Source organism: Mustela lutreola, chromosome 2 (assembly GCF_030435805.1).
Source record: "Mustela lutreola isolate mMusLut2 chromosome 2, mMusLut2.pri, whole genome shotgun sequence".
Classification (NCBI taxonomy): Eukaryota; Metazoa; Chordata; class Mammalia; order Carnivora; family Mustelidae; genus Mustela; species Mustela lutreola.
Window position 1 is genome coordinate 7,266,185 of NC_081291.1, and position 17,341 is coordinate 7,283,525.

Here is a 17,341-nt window from a genome sequence, read left to right on the forward strand (position 1 = left end):
TTCCTCATCCCCTCTCAGGTCTCCAGACTTGAGCAGCTCATTCTGCTCACTCTACCAGACACGGGTACCTCCATCACGTGAGCTTGGTTTATTGTCTCTAAAACTATCCCATCGATGCATTCACCTGTTGATCGTCCTGCCTTCTACTCAGGGCTTGTTTTGATTACTGCTGTGGCCCCAAGACTTAGAACACGGTGTGTGATAGAGTGGGCATTCAAGAAAATGTCGAATAAGAAACCAAATGCTTTTTTGGAAAAAAAAAATTCTTTAATAGCAAAATAATATATACTGTGGAAAAATTGGAAAATACAGAATACCAAGTACAGAAAATACAACTTAGAACCTTCATTAACACTTTCGATCATCAAAGCCTAAGACTTGCTGGCTTTCTCATCATGTCCCTTGTGTGCAAGTAGGCATATCAATGGTGTGTGGGTGTGTGGATGCACATGCATAGACAGTCTTTCCAGACCTCCTAAGGGGCCTTGGCCCTTCAGGTCCCCCTAACTCCTAACACCACCCTTCTGCATCCATCCTGTTCCTGAGAACAACCCTTCATCTAGGACCTTTTCAGCCCAGGGCTGGTAAAGAGTTAAGGCTTTGCAACGTAACCATGAGGTAGCTATGATCTCCCCCATTTCCAGATGTGGGGACAGGCCCTCCAGGAGGCTGGCTGATGTCTCAGAGGCCAAACAACTGGCAAACAGGGATTCCAATTGTCTAGAGGCCCCAAGGCTTTGGTTCTCTCCATATGTGGCTTTCAGGCCCCATCAGCCTGACTACAGGCCCTCGCAAGGTGCCGTTCAGAGGGTGTGGGGCTCCCCAGTGAAAGCTGAGATGGACAGGTGGTTGTCACATCCACCAGTCCATGGACTCTTTGGGGCAGGCCCTAACGATGACCATACAGTGGGGCAGACCCCTACACAGGATCCTCTCAGCCTCCTGACCCTCCCACCCCAGACCCTGCAGCTCAAGGACCCTAAGCTTGGGCATAGCAAGGCAGGAAGAGAGGATTTCACCCGGGGAAGGCATTTCTGGGGTGATAAGAGGGCCTAGCAAACACAGACTCTCCAGGGCTGGCATGCCCTCCAAGACAGACAGGCCAGGGGCAGAGAGGCCCCTCACGGTCAGCCGGATCTTCCGCACATCTCGAAGGTGGCGGCTGATGGCCAGGAGGGTGCTGTCGGCCGAGAGGGTGCAACCTAGCACCTCCAGCCTCTGCAAGTAGCTCAGCTCCTGGAGGCCCGCATCTAGCCCTGTCTCTGTCACACGGTAGGTGCCGCCGAGCACCAATGACCGCAGGGCACGAAAGCGTGTCAGGCCCTGCAGGTGCTCGTCTCGGAAGGCAGGGACGCGGTCCAGCACGATGCACTCAAGCAAGGGCAGCACGGTGGGGTCCTGCTCCTTGAGGAGCCAGGCCATAGAGATCTCACAGCTGTGCAGCTCCAGGGTCCTCAGGGTGCAGGGCAAGCTGGTGATGGGCACCATGCTCAGGTCAGCCACGTGTAGACAGAGGCGCTTCAGATTGGGGCACTTCTGGCCCAGGGCCCTCATCAAGGCGGGGGACAACTGGGGGGCCTGGGAGCCTGAGAAGAGGTAGCCACCCATCCGCAGGGAATGGAGCCGGGATGCCATGTACCGGCGAAGGAGGTGCCACATGACTTTAGGCCGCATCTGTAAGAGCCAGAAATGCAGGTGACAGGGTGAGAGATATGGAGAATATTCCACAGCCTCTGCCTGCCTGGAGACAAACAAGCCCCAGCTGGGGCTCTAGTGCTCCCCTGGGCTTCTGCTCTTCCCCTGCCAGCCTCAAGTGACTCTGTGCCTCCCCAAGAGTAACAAGACAATATAACCCATTCACTCTGATTTCTAGGTTTGAACAAAAGCAATGAGGGAAAAGAGAAAATCAGAATAGATCTGTCTTTAGCAACAGCAGATTCTCATTACCTGAAGTAAGAAAGCAGAGCAACTCACCGGCATTTTATTTTATCCCTTTCCTCATGACCACCGCCAACAGAAATAAGCAACACAAAAGCAAACTGAAAAAGGCTAGAACTGCCTAGAGTAAATTAGACTTGTGTTAAAAATCATCATCATCACCATTACCATCACAACCTGGTGACGATGAAAGCTGCAAAAATTAACTGTGCAAAGTTAATTACTAGAAAACAAAGTAACTGGAAGCACTGTGCATTTTAATGTAGGTACACTTTACCTTAAAAAAAAAAAAAGGAAGAAAAAAGAAACTGCATAGTGTAAAATTTGTGCATAGCATAAAATCTGGGATGTTGTTAGAAATTCAGGGGTGCCCGGGTGGCTCAGTGGGTTAAGCTTCTGCCTTCAGCTCAGGTCATGATCTCAGGGTCCTGGGATCGAGCCCGGCATCAGGCTCCCTGCTCCCTGCTCGGCGGGGAGCCTGCTTCCCCCCTCTCTCTCTGCCTGCCTCCCTACCTACTTGTGATCTCTGCCTGTCAAATAAATAAATAAAATATTTAAAAAAAAAAAAAGAAATTCAGAATCTGGGGCCCTATCCGCATTCACTCAATCAGAATCAGCATTTTAACAAGATCCTTAGATGATTCATATACACAGGCAAGTTTGAGACACTCCTTTATAACACTGTTTGTAATAGTAAAAAGCTGGAAATAACTAAATGTCAACAGGAAGACAGATAAATTGTGGTATATTCATTTAACAAATTAAAAGGAACGAACCAGAGTTCCATGTCTCAATTACAATAAATTTCAAAAGCAATGTTGTGTGAATAAGGCTAGTTTTGGGTGGATATACAATAAATAGCGTTTCATTACCTCAACAGAATACCATTACTTAAACTTTCGATCAACACATGAGCAAAACTCTATGTTGCCTCCTGGCACTCACACAGGAAGTGAGTGAGAAATGAGAAAGTGGAGAAACCTAAGTTTCTAGAAGACTACATTTCCATTTTATAATAGCGATGACCTCTGAGGAGGGTTTCAAAAAACGCCACGATCTATTCATAAATGTTGTGTGCCTACATGTACCCATAAACCTTTGCATGTATGTGTCACAGAATCTGCAGCAAAAATGACCAAAAGTCAAAGCGGGTTAAATATAGGTGAAGAGTACGTAGCCGTTTCAGATACTATCCTCTATATGTGTGGAATCGTTCCTACTCAAACAAGAAAAATAAATACGATGCAAGTGGGGAAAAGTGGAAAAAGTTCGGTTGCACCACTCAGGAAATAAACTGTGGAAATGAAGTGGAATCTGGAAAATGACTGCTCCGGGAAAACTCATTAACAGATCATGTAAGCAACCAACGTTTGTCCTATACTCACTGGACGCGGGACTCGGATCTACGGTCTTTCCCTGCAGGAACTTGGTTATCCCCACTTTGGAGATGGGGAAACGGGCTGAGCAGCGAGTGTGCCGCGATGCACCCCGGACCGCCGAGCTCGAAATCTAGGGGGCGAGGGGGTGGGGCTCGAGACCCCGACACCCCCCCGCGGCCCAGGCCCGCCGGGTCGGCCCCGCGTACCGTGTACAGCGTCAGGTCGACATGTCGCCAGAGCCACCGGTCGTCCACCAGCCTCTTCCAGCGGTGACAAACCCTGGGGGAGGGGACCCGGCGTTAGAACCACCCCGCCCCGCGGGGACCCGATCCGCGTCCCAGGGGCAGCCCCACGCCCCCCGACCTTCCCGTCAGCCCCCCGCGGGCCGGGGCCGCACCTGGAGATGCGGATCCGGTCCCGGACCGGGAGGTAGGAGAAGATCTCCAACAGGACTGAGTCCGGCAGGTCCGCCAAAGTCGCCATGATCCGAGCGACACGCACTTCCGCTTGCGGCTGAGGGGATTCAGGATCTCGCCCGGGGGGCGCCAGCGGGTGACGGGGGGGGGCCGGCAGGGCGGTGGCCGCCGCCTCCGACAGCGGGCGGAGAGTTTCAGCTTTCCTCTGACAGGGACATGGTTGGGTCCCGGCGACAGGCCCGCCGGCGACCACGACGGAGCCGGGAGGCGGGGACTGGGAACCAAGCCCGCGTTCGGAAGGCGTGGCTGAGGTTCTGACGCAGCCCGGAGGCGGGGTTGGGGGCGCGGACGAGGCTGGGGGCGGGGCTGGGGCTGGGGCAGGGACAAGGGGCCCCGAGGCGGTGACTGGAGACCCGGGGACTTGTTTGGGTCGTGAACCGGCCTGGGAGCGGGATTACCCGCTGGGAAGAGGCTGGGGACAGGGCTAAGGGCTGGGACGAGGCTGGGGCGAGGCTGGGGCTGGGGTTAGGCTGGGGGCGGGGCTAAGGGCGGGAAGTAGGCTAGTGGGGCGGGACTGAGGGCGGGAATCGAGCCCGGGAAAAGCGCCCTGGGGCATGTTTTTCTACTGGATAAATAACCAGGAACCAGTTTGATGAGTCAAAGGACACATGAAGTTTAACTGTGAGGTTTTGCTAAATCACACCCCCAAAAGCCCATAAGGCAATACAATGCTTTCAATACACACACACACACACACACACACACACAGGCAGGAATTGGAGATGCTGAAAACTGTCTTAAAAAGAAATGCAAGCCCACCCCGCACCCCGGCCTGCCTCTCGGCCTACTTGTGATCTGTCTGTCAAATAAATAAAATCTTTGAAAAAAAAAATGCAAAACTCATTAAGATGTATGCGTTAAATGTGTGCAATTTCTGTGTATCAACCATACCTCAATAAAGCTAAAAAATATATATATCTGTATGCCCGTGCTTATCCATAAACAAAAACACCAGGGCTTTCACCTATCAGATTAAAAAAGATGAAGAAGGGGCGCCTGGGTGGCTCTGTTAAGCTGCTGCCTTCCGCTCAAGTCATGATCTCAGGGTCCTGGAATCAATCAAGCCCTGCATAGGACTCCCCACTGAGTGAGGAGTCTGCTTCTCCCTCTCCTTCTGCCCCTCCCCCTGCTCATGCACACTCTCCCTCTCAAATAAATAATAAACAAAATCTTTAAAAGCAAAACAAAACAAACAAAAAGATGAAGAAGCTGGAAAATACCCATACTGTTGAGGTGTGAGGTTAACAGGCCCTTTCAGCCCTGCAGAAGGGGCAGGATAGATTCAAACTCTTTGAAGCCAGTTTAGTAATATAAGATTATAGCTTCTGTTGGACCCAACAATACGATCCCAAAATGTTATAAAAAAAAAAAAAATTAGGTAGGTCTTTCTATGCTGTTTGGAACAATCTTCAGGATACTGCTTGCTTTAAAAAGCAAAAGGTGTTGGATCAAGAAGATGTGGTATATATACACAATGGAATACTATGCAGCCATCAAAAGAAATGAAATCTTGCCATTTGCGACAACATGGATGGAACTAGAGCGTATCATGCTTAGCGAAATAAGTCAAGCAGAGAAAGACAACTATCATATGATCTCCCTGATATGAGGAAGTGGTGATGCAACATGGGGGCTTAAGTGGGTAGGAGAAGAATCAATGAAACAAGAAGGAATTGGGAGGGAGACAAACCATAAGTGACTCTTAATCTCACAAAACAAACTGAGGGTTGCTGGGGGGAGGGGGGTTGGGAGAAGGGGGTGGGATTATGGACATTGGGGAGGGTATGTGCTTTGGTGAGTGCTGTGAAGTGTGTAAACCTGGTGATTCACAGACCTGTACCCCTGGGGATAAAAATATATGTTTATAAAAAATAAAAATTAAAAAAAAAAAGCAAAAGGTGTAGAGATCAAGGACTATAATTTGATCTCACTGGAGATATATATACCTCCAAAAAATGCACACACAATTTATTGTGTTTCACCCTTTATACAAGGCCTGTATGAAAACTAAAACATTCAAAGGATTCCTGGATGGCTCACTTGGTGGAGCATGTGATTCTTAATCTCAGGGTTGTGAATTCAAGCCCCACAATGGGTGTAGAGATTACTTAAAAAAAAAAAAAAAAAAAAAAAAGTCTTGGGATGCCTGGGGGGCTCAGTCTATTAAGCATGTCTTCAACTCAGGTCAAGATCCCAGGGTCCTGGAATAGAGTGCAATTCCCCCCCGGGCTTCCTGCTCAGCGGGGAGTCTGCTTCCCCCTCTCCCCCTGCTTGTGCTGTCTCTCCAGCAAATAAATAAATAAAATCTTAAAAAAAAAAGTCTTAACAATGGGGCGCCTGGGTGGCTCAGTGGGTTAAGCCGCTGACTTCGGCTCAGGTCATGATCTCAGGTCTTGGGATCGAGTCCCACATCGGGCTCTCTGCTCGGCAGGGAGCCTGCTTCCTCCTCTCTCTCTGCCTGCCTCTCTGCCTACTTGTGATCTCTCTCTGTCAAATAAATAAATAAAATCTTTAAAAAAAAAATAAAAATAATAAAAAAATAAAAGTCTTAACAAAACCAAAAAGTCCAAGTCATTCGTTTCTGCCCTTTGACATAACTTAAAATATTGTATGTTACCTGAAAATACAAAGTCTCTCTCCACTGAGATGTGTTAATTGACATAACTTAAAATATTGTATGTTACCTGAAAATACAAAGTCTCTCTCCACTGAGATGTGTTAATGTCTGAAAAGTTTTATCATTTTTGGGGAAGGCTCCACATCACACATTTGAAGATGCAGAAACTATCTCCAAAAATGGAAACTTTTTTTTTTAAAGATTTTATTTATTTGACAGACAGAGATGACAAGCAGGCAGAGAGGCAGGCGGAGAGAGGAGGGGAAGCAGGCTCCCCGCCAAGCAGAGAGACCAATACAGGGCTTGATCCCAGGACCACGAGATCATGACCCCAGCCAAAGGCAGAAGCTTAACCCACTGAGCCACCCAGGCGCCCCTGAAAATGGAAACTTTTAATGGTAGTTGCCCCTGGGGATGGCTGGGATCTGAAGGCAAGGACACTGTAGGCTGCCATATATATACTTTCATACTGCTTAATTGTTGCCATGTGCAATTATTACCTTTAAAAAAGTAAGTTCCAAATGTATATTCATCAATCAAACCCCTTTGATATTTTTCCTCAAACAAAAGCACAGAAAAAAATGCTTCATGCTTTGGCAGCAATCCTGCAACTATGGAAAGACCAAAAGAATCCCACAGAGGTCAAATCACTTGCCAGCGCCACAGGCCCAGATCTGATGCCACAGTGTATCCCTCTACCACACTACTCTGTGGTCTTGATTCCTTCTGGAAAGCCTATGCCATCATGCATGGCGAATGCCTTCTTTGCTCCCAGAGCCTTGGGCTTCCCCCTCACAGCACTGTACTGAAGACCCCTTCACTTTTCTTATTCTTCTATGAGATTGAATTCTTGGGTGGTGGGTGAGCCTTGGTCACTGCTGTATCTCCAAGGCCTGCTGAAAGGCTAAGCTATTTGGGAGAAGGAAACTCTTGAACAATTCCTTCCACACCTAAGATTATTTCCTCTCTGGTGCTTCCTAGGTGGGGCAATTGCTTTAAAAAAATTTTATTTATTTGAGAGAGAGAGAGAGAGAAGGGAAGGAGGGACAGAGGGAAAGGGAGAGAGAAAATCCCAAGGGGACCAGGCACTGAGCACAGAGCTCAAAACGGAGCTTGATCTCATGACCCTGAGATCGTGACCCCATCTGAAAACCAAGTGGGAGACACAACCGACTAGGCCAGATTTGGTTTAAAATTGCCAAATTTGGGGGGCACCTGGGTGGCTCAGTGGGTTAAAGCCTCTGCCTTAGGCTCAGGTCATGATCCCAGGGTTCTAGGATTGAGCCCCGCATTGGGCTCTCTGCTCAGCAGGGAGCCTGCTTCCTCCTCTCTCTGTGTCTGCCTTTCTGCCTACTTGTGATCTCTGTCTGTCAGATAAATAAATAAAATCTTTTTTAAAAATAAAATAATAAAATAAAATTGCCAAATTTGGGGGGCACCTGGGTGGCTCAGTCGTTAAACATCTGCCTTCGTTCGGCTCAGGTCATCCTGGGAGTCCAGGAATCAAGACCCACATCGGGCTCCCTGCTCAGCAGGAGGCCTCCTTCTCCCTCTCCCACTTTACCCTACTTGTGTCCTCTCTCTCACTGTCTCTCTCTCTGTCAAATCAAGGAATAAAATCTTTTTTTTTAAGATTTTATTTATTTATTTGTAAGAGAGAGAGAGAGAGTGAGAGCGAGCACAGGCAGACAGAGTGGAAGGCAGAGTCAGAGGGAGAAGCAGGCTCCCTGCGGAGCAAGGAGCCCGATGTGGGACTTGATCCCAGGACGCTGGGATCATGACCTGAGCTGAAGGCAGCTGCTTAACCAACTGAGCCACCCAGGCGTCCCAAGGAATAAAATCCTTTTAAAAAAATTAAATTGTCAAATTTGGGGGCAACTGGGCGGTTCAGTTGGTTAAGCATCTGCCTTTGGCTCAGGTCATGGTTTCGGGGTCCTGGGATAGAGTCCCACAGGCTCCCTACTCATCAGGGACTCTGCTTCTCCCTCTGTCTCTGCCCCCAATCCTTCTGTTCCTGCTAGCTCACTTTCTCTCAAATAAGACAAAATAAAATCTTTAAAAGAAATAAAAATAAATAAAATTGCCAAATTTGGTTTAAATTGCACCCCTGGGGCATCAGCTTTTAAGTTCAACAAAACCCAGGCACTCCTGCCCCTGGGGCTCAGTTACAGGGTGGGTACAGAGGGTTCCACCAGCATACAAGGGTGGAGGGAAGGAAAACACACATATAAACTCCTTCCTCAGGGGCAGAAACACAAAAAACAAGTGGGGAGAGAGGGCCTTCCCAGCTTTCTCCTTGGGCTGTACCCAGAACTCTCCCTCTCAAGAAGCACCTATCTCCTCCTCACCCCAGCACCTCTGACAGCCAACCTTCTGCTGCTCAGACAGGGGGATGGGGCTGCCCTTGTTCCTCAAGGGGCATTCACTGAGGCCTTTCATGGGATGCTCCAAATTCTAATTACCAGGGTGTGGGGAGGGGTCTCTAAAGTGAGGTGCCATATCTCTCAAGGCCCCTCCCCCTTTCGCCTGAATGGGGGTAGGGGTGGAGGGGCGGGGATGGGGAGCAGAGTGGGGGGGCACGGGGGGCACTGTCATGCAGCAGTGACAGTCTAGTCCTTGGACTTCCCATTGCCCACCACCTCCCTCAGGATGGCTTAGCCCAGCTGGGGTTGGCAACCCCCCAGTGGATCCCCACCACCTCCCACTGGAGCTCAAACCCCCAACAATCCCAAATTTATTCTCATCCCCAGACTTCCCGTTGCCCCTCCACCAGCCTGTAACTCAGCATCATGATCCTGTGCTTGAACAATCTTTGGATCAATTATTGAGAAATTAGAAACTTCTCGTTTTAAAAACGTTACATTTACTTTTTTCCCCTGATGACAAGAGTAATATATGTTCATTGTAGATAATCTGGGAAAACCAAAAAGTGCCAAGGAGGAACAGGAGATTCAGCAATTCCACCACGGTAATTCCACAATGGTAACCACCATTAACATCTTGCGGGACACCGTAAATAATGTAAATGCAGTGATTTCCGAAGTTCCCTCAGCTCACCTTCGACATTCCAACCTCTCTGCTTGGCCCATCAGTTCTCGTGCAAATTCTTTAAAAATCGTCAGAAGCTGGTCCGAGACCAATCCTTACTACAATCCTAGGGTGGGATTTGCTATCCATTTTCATAGATAAGGAACGTAAGAATCAGAGAGGGTAACTGTCTTGCTTGAGATCATACAGTTTAATATTAAGGAGTAAGATTGGGTTTTTCACTCATCTTCCCAAATTCAAAGCCTGTGTCTCCAACCTGAGAAAGTTCTCCATTCAGATTTCCCATCCTCTGGGGCGCGCACAGAACTCTCGGAGAAATGACAGGTCCGAGTTCTGAGCAGGAAGGCCCCTGAGTCTAATGTTTGTGGTAGGACCTCTTGGGCCAGCTCCCTAAGTTAGGTCAGCGCCCAAAGGGTCACAGAGCGTCCGCTCTTTCCCCAGGATGGTCTCTCATGTCTTCCACCTAATCTCACAACCCAGTTTGAGAAGGTGGATTGGGCAAATCAGAAGCAGTGGCTCCTTTTCAGAGCAAATCCCTTTAGGCTCACCAAACTGGGAAAATCCTGTCTGCTGAGACAGAACGGCTGAATGGCTCCACGGGCAACTGTTTGGTTGAACTTAGAGAAGGGTGCTCCCTGTCCCACCAGCTCCGGACAAGCAGACCAGTCGAGGGGCTGCTTTGGGACTCAAAGCAAGGTTGAGATCCGGTACAAGGAGCTCCCTGCCGGGCCAGGGCTATCTGCCTTGAAGACACAAACCTGGGTGATTTGGCCCTTGTGCCGTTTCCAGGTTACTTGCCTGAGATACTGGTCGGCGTGCAACGTGGGCTCCATTCTAATAAATGCTGGGATCCAGCACAAGATCAGGCGGCCCCCCTGCTTATTGACTGTAGTCTGCGCCCCAGTGTCCCGGGGGGTCAGGAGCGATAGCCAAAGAAGAGGGGTGAGCAAAATGCTAACAAGGCCCGGCCGGCTCCGAAGGAAGGTAGCGGGCCAGACCAGATGACTGCACGGCTCCACCCACGCTCCCCATAGCCCTGAGGCTGAGTCTCAACTAGGAGGCTTCGTCGGGCTCAGAAACGGGCAGTCACTACCCCCCCCCCACGGGACGTCCCCGGGCTCCCCTGATGTTCCTGTCAAATCCCACACATGACGACACGTCTCCCCACATCTAAGGAGCCTCAACCAACAGCTTCCAACAGACTGGGCGCCGACCCCTGACCTCTGACTTCCCTTTCACGCCACTTCCCCCGCCACGCAAAGCCCGGGACCCCAACGTGGCCCCACGCAGCGATGTACAGGAATCCGCAGGGGCCCCCGAAGCCGTGCCTGGGAACCGCAAACCCCTCCTGGAACTTGGGACCGGAAAGAAGTCGGAGGGGTGTGGAGCGGGGAGCAAGGGACGGGCACTTCCGGTTGTTCACTTCCGCTTCCGGCTCTTAGAACGCAGTCCGACCCCGGCTCCGCCCTCGAGCGAGGAGGTTGTGGCGTCTGCTGGTTCCAGGCGTTTCGAGGTGAGGGGCCGCGGAGAGAGGTCCGGAGTCGGGGGAAACTGATGGGACCCGGCTCTCAAGGGTGCGCGCGCCTGCGAGCGGCGAGGCGGAGCCTTCAGGCGACCTGAGTGGGGAGGCGCGGCTGCCTGGGGTCCGCCGTCCCGGGAGTTGAGGCCCGGAAGGACTCGGATCTGGGAGGTTGAGGAGGGGTAAACATAAGACTCAAATCCGGAATCTTGGGTCTTTGGAGACCCCTGAAGTCCTGACTCTGCTGCCTTCCACCCCACACCGTGTGTAGCTCCAGACAGGATGATCGAGGTTGTTTGCAACGACCGTCTAGGGAAGAAGGTCCGCGTTAAGTGCAAGTATCCACCGGCGGCGGGGAGGCAGTGGTTCCCGGGGTGCTTGACACGAGGCCGGCAACTCGGTCTGTGTTGTACGGTGACTTGAGATAGACCCGGGAGAGGGGGCGGGTGGGGTCCTGGCAGAGGGCGTTCAGCCCTGGAATGTCCTCTTGCACGTTCTCCCTCTCCCTTCCATTCTCCTTAACTCGTCTGCGCCCAGCACTGATGACACCATCGGGGACCTTAAGAAGCTGATCGCAGCCCAAACTGGCACCCGTTGGAACAAGATCGTCCTGAAGAAGTGGTGAGTGCCGTGGTAGAGCTGGGGGCTGGGCAGGACTAGGTCAGGTCTAGGTTGGAGAGCCCTGCCGGCTCAGGGCGGAGGTTCCTCAGCTTGCCTCCAGGGTGAAAAGCCACCTTGGACTTCTGTCTGAAAGGTTTCTATCCCACAGGTACACGATTTTTAAGGACCACGTGTCTCTGGGGGACTGTATCCTTTGTGTGACTTCTTGAGGAAGGGTCTGCATACCAGACTTTGTTTTCTTTGTTCAGGGCTGGCAGTGCGTCTGTATGAGATGGTGCACATAAAATGTTTAATTTAGTAGGCGGCACATGGTAAGCATCTGGAAAACGGGAGCCATGTCATTGTTTTGTTGGGGGAGGAGGGTGGTTGGTGAAATACTTTGACTTGGCTTAGAAGACCCTAAGGTCAAAATGTATACATTACTGAACTCTACCTGAGTGTGGACAGGAGGTCAGGGTGGAGTGAGACTCAGGCAGGTCTGTTGTGCAAAGGGAGCACGAACTTTTTTTTTTTTTCATAGTTTGGGTTCTTTCCACATCAGAATGACCCAGTTCCAAATGGCTTCCTTGGCCCGGGGTGGAGTCCTTGGGCCACCCTGACCTACCCATGGAAGGTGAGAGGGTGGAGATGGAGGCCACAGTGAGAATTCCTTGACACCTTTCCTTCAGATGAAATCCACGATGGGATGAACCTGGAGCTTTATTACCAGTAGAGGAGAATTCCTTCCCCCTGCTGTACCCTGCCTTGTCTTCCCTTCCCCTCTTCTTCCTCCCCCAACGCCTCCTCTCCCATCGTCACCCCCACACAGATATGGATACTTGTTTTTAAAAACTCATGTTAATAAAATCCTAGAAGTTGCTTCATTGTTGTCATCCTTGAGTGAGGCCTTATCTAATGTGGGGAGGGTTGAAGTCTGGTTGTCACTGTTCTCTCAGTACGCAGCTGCTCAGTAAGAACGCAGGATCAGCTGGGTTGATGAGGGAAGAGTAAGCAAGCAGCCTGGGAACCCCGCCCACAGCTCTGGGATTTGCCATGGGTCCCTGAAGGTCCTAATAGACCAAGGGCTGTGTGGGTACGGACAGTAGATATAGTAGAATACAGGTTCTGGATTCAGACCAAGTATGGTTGGAATCACAGCTCTGCCACGGAGAGTGATTCTGAGCAGGGTAATTAACTTATCTACACCTTCATTTCCTTATCCAAACTGGAACTGACAGTATTTACTTCATTGCCATGTTATGAAATGCAGATGAGCCAAAGCGTGGTGGGTTATGCACCCGCAGTTCCTGGACTTTGGAAATCCTAGTGGAGAGAGTGAGACAGTGTGGCATAGGCTGAACTTTGGTTATAGTGGTGGGATTTGGGGAAGCTAGCCCTTTGATCTTCAGATCAATAAAGCACCATGGTGGCACCCACATCTCAATGAGATAATGCAGTCAAAACAGCAGGGTGGGGGCGCCTGGGTGGCTCAGTGAGTTAAAGCCTCTGCCTTCAGCTCAGGTCATGATCTCAGGGTCCTGGGATCGAGTCCCGCATTGGGCTCTCTGCTCGGCAGGGAGCCTGCTTCCTCCTCTCTCTGCCTTCCTCTCTGCCTACTTCTGATTTGTCTCTGTCAAAGGAATAAATAAAATTGAAAAAAAAAAAAACAGCAGGGTGTCAGGCTGTCTGTCTTCAGCCTTCCCCCAGGTGGGAGTAGACAGGACACCAAACACCCCATCTGTGTTTCCCTGGCCACAGATCCTAGGGTCAATTTTGGCCTTTCCCTGGAGCTACATTCTGGAGCCTTTCTCTAGAGGTTCGCGCAGAAACTTGCCCCATCCCTTTTCCCCTCTACTGTATTGACCTGGCTGATTTCCTGCAGTACATTAACATGCTCAAATCTAGCGTACTGCTCCTTCCCTTCCCCCTAAGTGCCACCCAGTCTTCTGCCTTCATTTCACTACCAAGCTTCTTGGGAGGTGGACCTGCCAGATGCCTAGGGTGCTGCTGGCCTGTACCTCATGGAGGATGATTTCTCCTTAGACACCTCTCTACCTGTCCTCTTGGCTTCCCTTCTGTCTTTAGGACTCAGCTCCCTCCTAATGCCAGAAGTGTCTGTTTCCTGATACCTTGTTCTCCTTACTCTCTAGAGCTCTCTCTCTCTCCCATATTTGTCTATTTAAAAATAAACCCGACAGGATTTTTTTGATAACACCACAGCCTTGACAAGGTGATTACTTGTTAATTTCAGACAGCATAGAAAAGTACAGGCTGAAAGTAAAATACTTCTTGTCCCATTCTCTCTCCTGAAGTCAGGTATTTTCCCATACATTTATAGAAACTTCATTCTTATTTTTAAAAAATGACCATGCTAATATCTACTTGTAAAAACAATCCAAATGTTTTGTTTAATAAGTTTCTTAATAACAGCACCCCTCCCACCAGTGGCAATTTTTAACATATTAAATCCAGAAATTTTCTAAAATATAACCTATAGGGTTTTTTTTTTTTTAAGATTTATTTATTTATTTGACAGACAGAAATCACAAGGAGGCAGAGAGGCAGGCAGAGTGAGAGGAGGAAGCAGGCTCCCTGCCAAGCAGAGAGCCCAATGCGGGACTCAATCCCAGGACCCTGGGATCATGACCTAAGCCGAAGGCAGAGGCTTTAACCCACTGAGCCACCGAGGCGTCCCTTTTTTTTTTTTTTTTAAGATTTATTTATTTCAACCTATAGTTTTTATACAATTGGGATAATTATGCATTCTGTAATATATACTATTATTTATACACCATTTGGTGCTTTTTTCTTTTAAGTAGGCTCTATGCCCAATGTGGGGCTCAAACTCATGACCCAAAGATCAAATCACATTCTCCACCAACCAAGCCAGCCAGGCAGCCCAGTAGCTTGCTTTTTTATGCCTTATTTTTCACCTTTCCACATAAATTACCTCATTCCTTTTCATTAGTTTATTGATACTTGCTTGTTTTTCTCTTTTTACATAAAAAGGAAGTATGGAGGGATTTTTGTGATGGAACTTCCCTGTGTAGAACTGTGGTGGTAGATGAAGGACTTTGCATTTGTCAACCAGGATGTGGGAAGAAAGATGGCTGTGGAATGAATCTGCCTGTATTATAAATGAGTCACATGACCACACCAAAAGGGATTGGAAAGAAAAGAGCTGACCTAAGTAACTTTTGAAAAAGTATTTTAACTGGATACTGTAAGGCTAAAGACAAAAAATTTAAAAAAAAAAAAAAGGCATTATATGCAAGCCCTGTACTCTAGTTAAATAAATTCATCAGTGTTCTGATCGAGAAATTCTGGAACTACTTTTGTACATATACAACCACACACACACACTTGGACGAATGGGTAGATATATTGTAGATAGAGCCAGACTTCTCACTGCTGGAAGAAGAAGCTACAAATAAAACAAGGTGTGATTTTAAAAAAAAAAAGGAGGTCGCTAGAGTAAACCCTGTGAGGCTGGATTAGAGTTGGAGGCATCAGTATGGACTCATACAAAAACTAAACTTTTTAGTATGTATACAGACATGCAGAAATGCAGATATGTATGTTTGTGTTTCCTTGCTTTACCCACTTGGACCAGAAGCAGTGATACTCCAGTAGCAATGGACATACCCACACCTAGATCTTGGTTTCTAAGTACCATTCTCCAGTGGAAGGAACCAAGCCTTAGAGAAGTGATTGGTTCCCAGAACTAGGGCAGAGAATATACAAACTGAGCCTAGAATATCTTGTGGTGCCACGAAGTAGAAAGTGCTCTAATAGAAAGGATCGGAGCATGTAGAAAGGGCACAGAAGCCAACCTGTGATAGAGCTCCCAGTGGCCAAATTTGGAACAACCTGAAAAACCAAATAGTAGTATTGGGCTATGATCAAAAGAATAAAATAAGTATCTTTGAGCCCATGCTTGTATCAAGAAATAATTGAGTGTGTAAATAAATGGGGGAGAAAAGACAATTCTTTATTACAAAAGATTGCAGTTAAATGTAGAAGGAAGGAGGGAAATAAATCACCACTGCATCACCATAGTAATAACTGCTGTAGACAAATATTGATAGATGCTAAAGTCAGGCAAAAGTTTAAGCAGAAGTAGGATATTAGCACAGCCTCAAAGTATCTCCCAAAAAGAAGATTAAGTTGACAAAGAAGAGGAAATTAGTAAATTCATTACAAAGAAAAATAAGTTTAGATACTGCTTTAACCAAGTGATCAAAGTTAATAACATCACAGACAAATTAGGTGGTCCCTAATGATCCTCTTATCCTGGTATTCACATGCTTGTGTAATCTCTTCCTCTTGAGCATAGACCTAGCTTCTAACAAATAGAACGGTGGCAAAAGTAATGGGATATCATTTCTGGGATTAAGTCACAAAGAGACTGTGGCTTCTCTCTTGCTTGCTGTCTTACTTTCTCACTTGTTCACTGATGAAAGCCAGTTGCCTCATACAGAGGTCCTGGCCAAAGCTAGTGAGGAGCTCTGTTCCTCAGTCCATGATCCCCTTAGCAACTAAATCCTGCACAGAACGTGAGCTTAGAAGTAGATTCTGCCCCAGTCAAGCCTTCAAATGAGACCACAGCCATTCCTGCTGACACCGTCTAAACTGTGCCTAGATTCCTGACCCATAGAAACTGACAATACATGTTAATCCACTAAATTGTGGGATAATTTGTTAGGCAGCAGCAGATGAAAGTGAATATCATTGATCACCTGCTCTGACACACTGAGAAGGGCACTTGTATAACACGTAACCAATAACACATAACTTCAATCAAATCATGAAAATATCAGACAAACACTATCATGGCAAAGCATCAGAACGAGGGACATTCTGCTTTCTGAAAGTATCAAAGGTAATGAAAGTAAGAAAAGACCTAAAAAATATCATGTACTGGAGAAAACTAACAATGTGCAAAAAACTTCCAGTGTGCATCCTGGAACATAAAAACAATGTTAGTTGAAAATTAGGAAGTTCTTTTCTAAAGTCTAGTTTAATTAATAGTATTGTACTAATGTTGATTTCCAATAGTATTTACAAATGTTTGATAATTATTCTATGGCAGGGTTTCTCAGCTTTGGCACTGTTGATATTGGGGCAAGATAATTCTTCATGGGGGTCACTGTGCATTGTAGGATGTTCAACAACATCCCTGGCCTCTGTCCACTAAATGCCAGTAGCATTTCCCTATCCACCATCTGTGACAGCCGAAAAAGATATAAGACATTGCCAAATGTCCCCTGGGGAACAAAAATAACCCCTGGTGATCTCTGTTCTATTACTTTTTTAAGATTTTAAGCAATCTCTACATAAGATGTGGGGTATGAACTCACAACTCCAAGATCAAGAGTCACATGCTCCACCAACTGAGCCAGCCAAGAACCCCACCACCATTCTGTTATTATGTAAGATGTTAACATAGTGGATGGCTGGGTAAAGGGTATATGAAAAATCTACACTATTTTTGGAACTCTGTGCTAAGTTAAAATCATCTTTTAAAAAAAGATTACGGTTATGATTATTCTATGTGCTTCTTAAAAAATCAAAATGTTACATTGAAATTAACATTCCTCAATTTTTCCTTCGCCTGAATTACCAGTGGTATTCATTAACATATTGGAATGAATCTAGAAATTTTGTTAGTTTTTACACAATTGAAATAATTATACATATTCTACTACTCATACTGTTCAGCAGCTTCCTTTTTATGCTTTTTTAAAGCATTGATAGCTTTCTA

The 17,341-nt window shown here is 47.7% G+C and overlaps 2 protein-coding genes across 4 annotated transcripts; one reads left to right on the forward strand and one right to left on the reverse strand.

Annotated features, from left to right (window-relative positions):
* Positions 1 to 245: 245 nt before the first annotated feature.
* FBXL12 (F-box and leucine rich repeat protein 12) lies at positions 246 to 4,044 on the reverse strand. Of its 3 annotated transcripts, XM_059159895.1 has the most exons (3): positions 3,715 to 4,044; positions 3,524 to 3,596; positions 246 to 1,674 (listed from the first exon to the last, which is right to left on the reverse strand). In XM_059159895.1, the coding sequence occupies exons 1-3, from the start codon at positions 3,798 to 3,800 to the stop codon at positions 853 to 855; spliced, it is 981 nt and encodes a 326-aa protein (XP_059015878.1). In that variant the 5' UTR covers positions 3,801 to 4,044; the 3' UTR covers positions 246 to 852. The 3 variants fall into 3 exon arrangements, with proteins under 3 accessions (XP_059015878.1, XP_059015879.1, XP_059015880.1); XM_059159896.1 differs by lacking the exon at positions 3,524 to 3,596; XM_059159897.1 differs by lacking the exons at positions 3,524 to 3,596; positions 3,715 to 4,044 and adding an exon at positions 3,324 to 3,517.
* A 6,769-nt stretch (positions 4,045 to 10,813) lies between these two features.
* UBL5 (ubiquitin like 5) lies at positions 10,814 to 12,457 on the forward strand. The gene is made up of 5 exons (XM_059159898.1): positions 10,814 to 10,971; positions 11,249 to 11,315; positions 11,515 to 11,598; positions 11,747 to 11,784; positions 12,267 to 12,457. The coding sequence occupies exons 2-5, from the start codon at positions 11,260 to 11,262 to the stop codon at positions 12,308 to 12,310; spliced, it is 222 nt and encodes a 73-aa protein (XP_059015881.1). The 5' UTR covers positions 10,814 to 10,971; positions 11,249 to 11,259; the 3' UTR covers positions 12,311 to 12,457.
* The last annotated feature ends 4,884 nt before the right edge of the window (positions 12,458 to 17,341 follow it).

What these genes read in the sequence shown, in the direction of transcription:
- FBXL12 (XM_059159895.1), bottom strand. Translation starts at nt 3,800, where the DNA reads ATGGCGACTTTGGCGGACCTGCCGGACTCAGTCCTGTTGGAGATCTTC. An exon ending in GACCGGATCCGCATCTCCAG is followed by an intron (nt 3,597 to 3,714) that starts GTGCGGCCCCGG and finishes CCCCTCCCCCAG; the next exon opens with GGTTTGTCACCGCTGGAAGA. An exon ending in TCGACCTGACGCTGTACACG is followed by an intron (nt 1,675 to 3,523) that starts GTACGCGGGGCC and finishes TGGCTCTTACAG; the next exon opens with ATGCGGCCTAAAGTCATGTG.
- UBL5 (XM_059159898.1), top strand. Translation starts at nt 11,260, where the DNA reads ATGATCGAGGTTGTTTGCAACGACCGTCTAGGGAAGAAGGTCCGCGTT. An exon ending in AAGATCGTCCTGAAGAAGTG is followed by an intron (nt 11,599 to 11,746) that starts GTGAGTGCCGTG and finishes TCTATCCCACAG; the next exon opens with GTACACGATTTTTAAGGACC. An exon ending in CCACGTGTCTCTGGGGGACT is followed by an intron (nt 11,785 to 12,266) that starts GTATCCTTTGTG and finishes CCTTTCCTTCAG; the next exon opens with ATGAAATCCACGATGGGATG.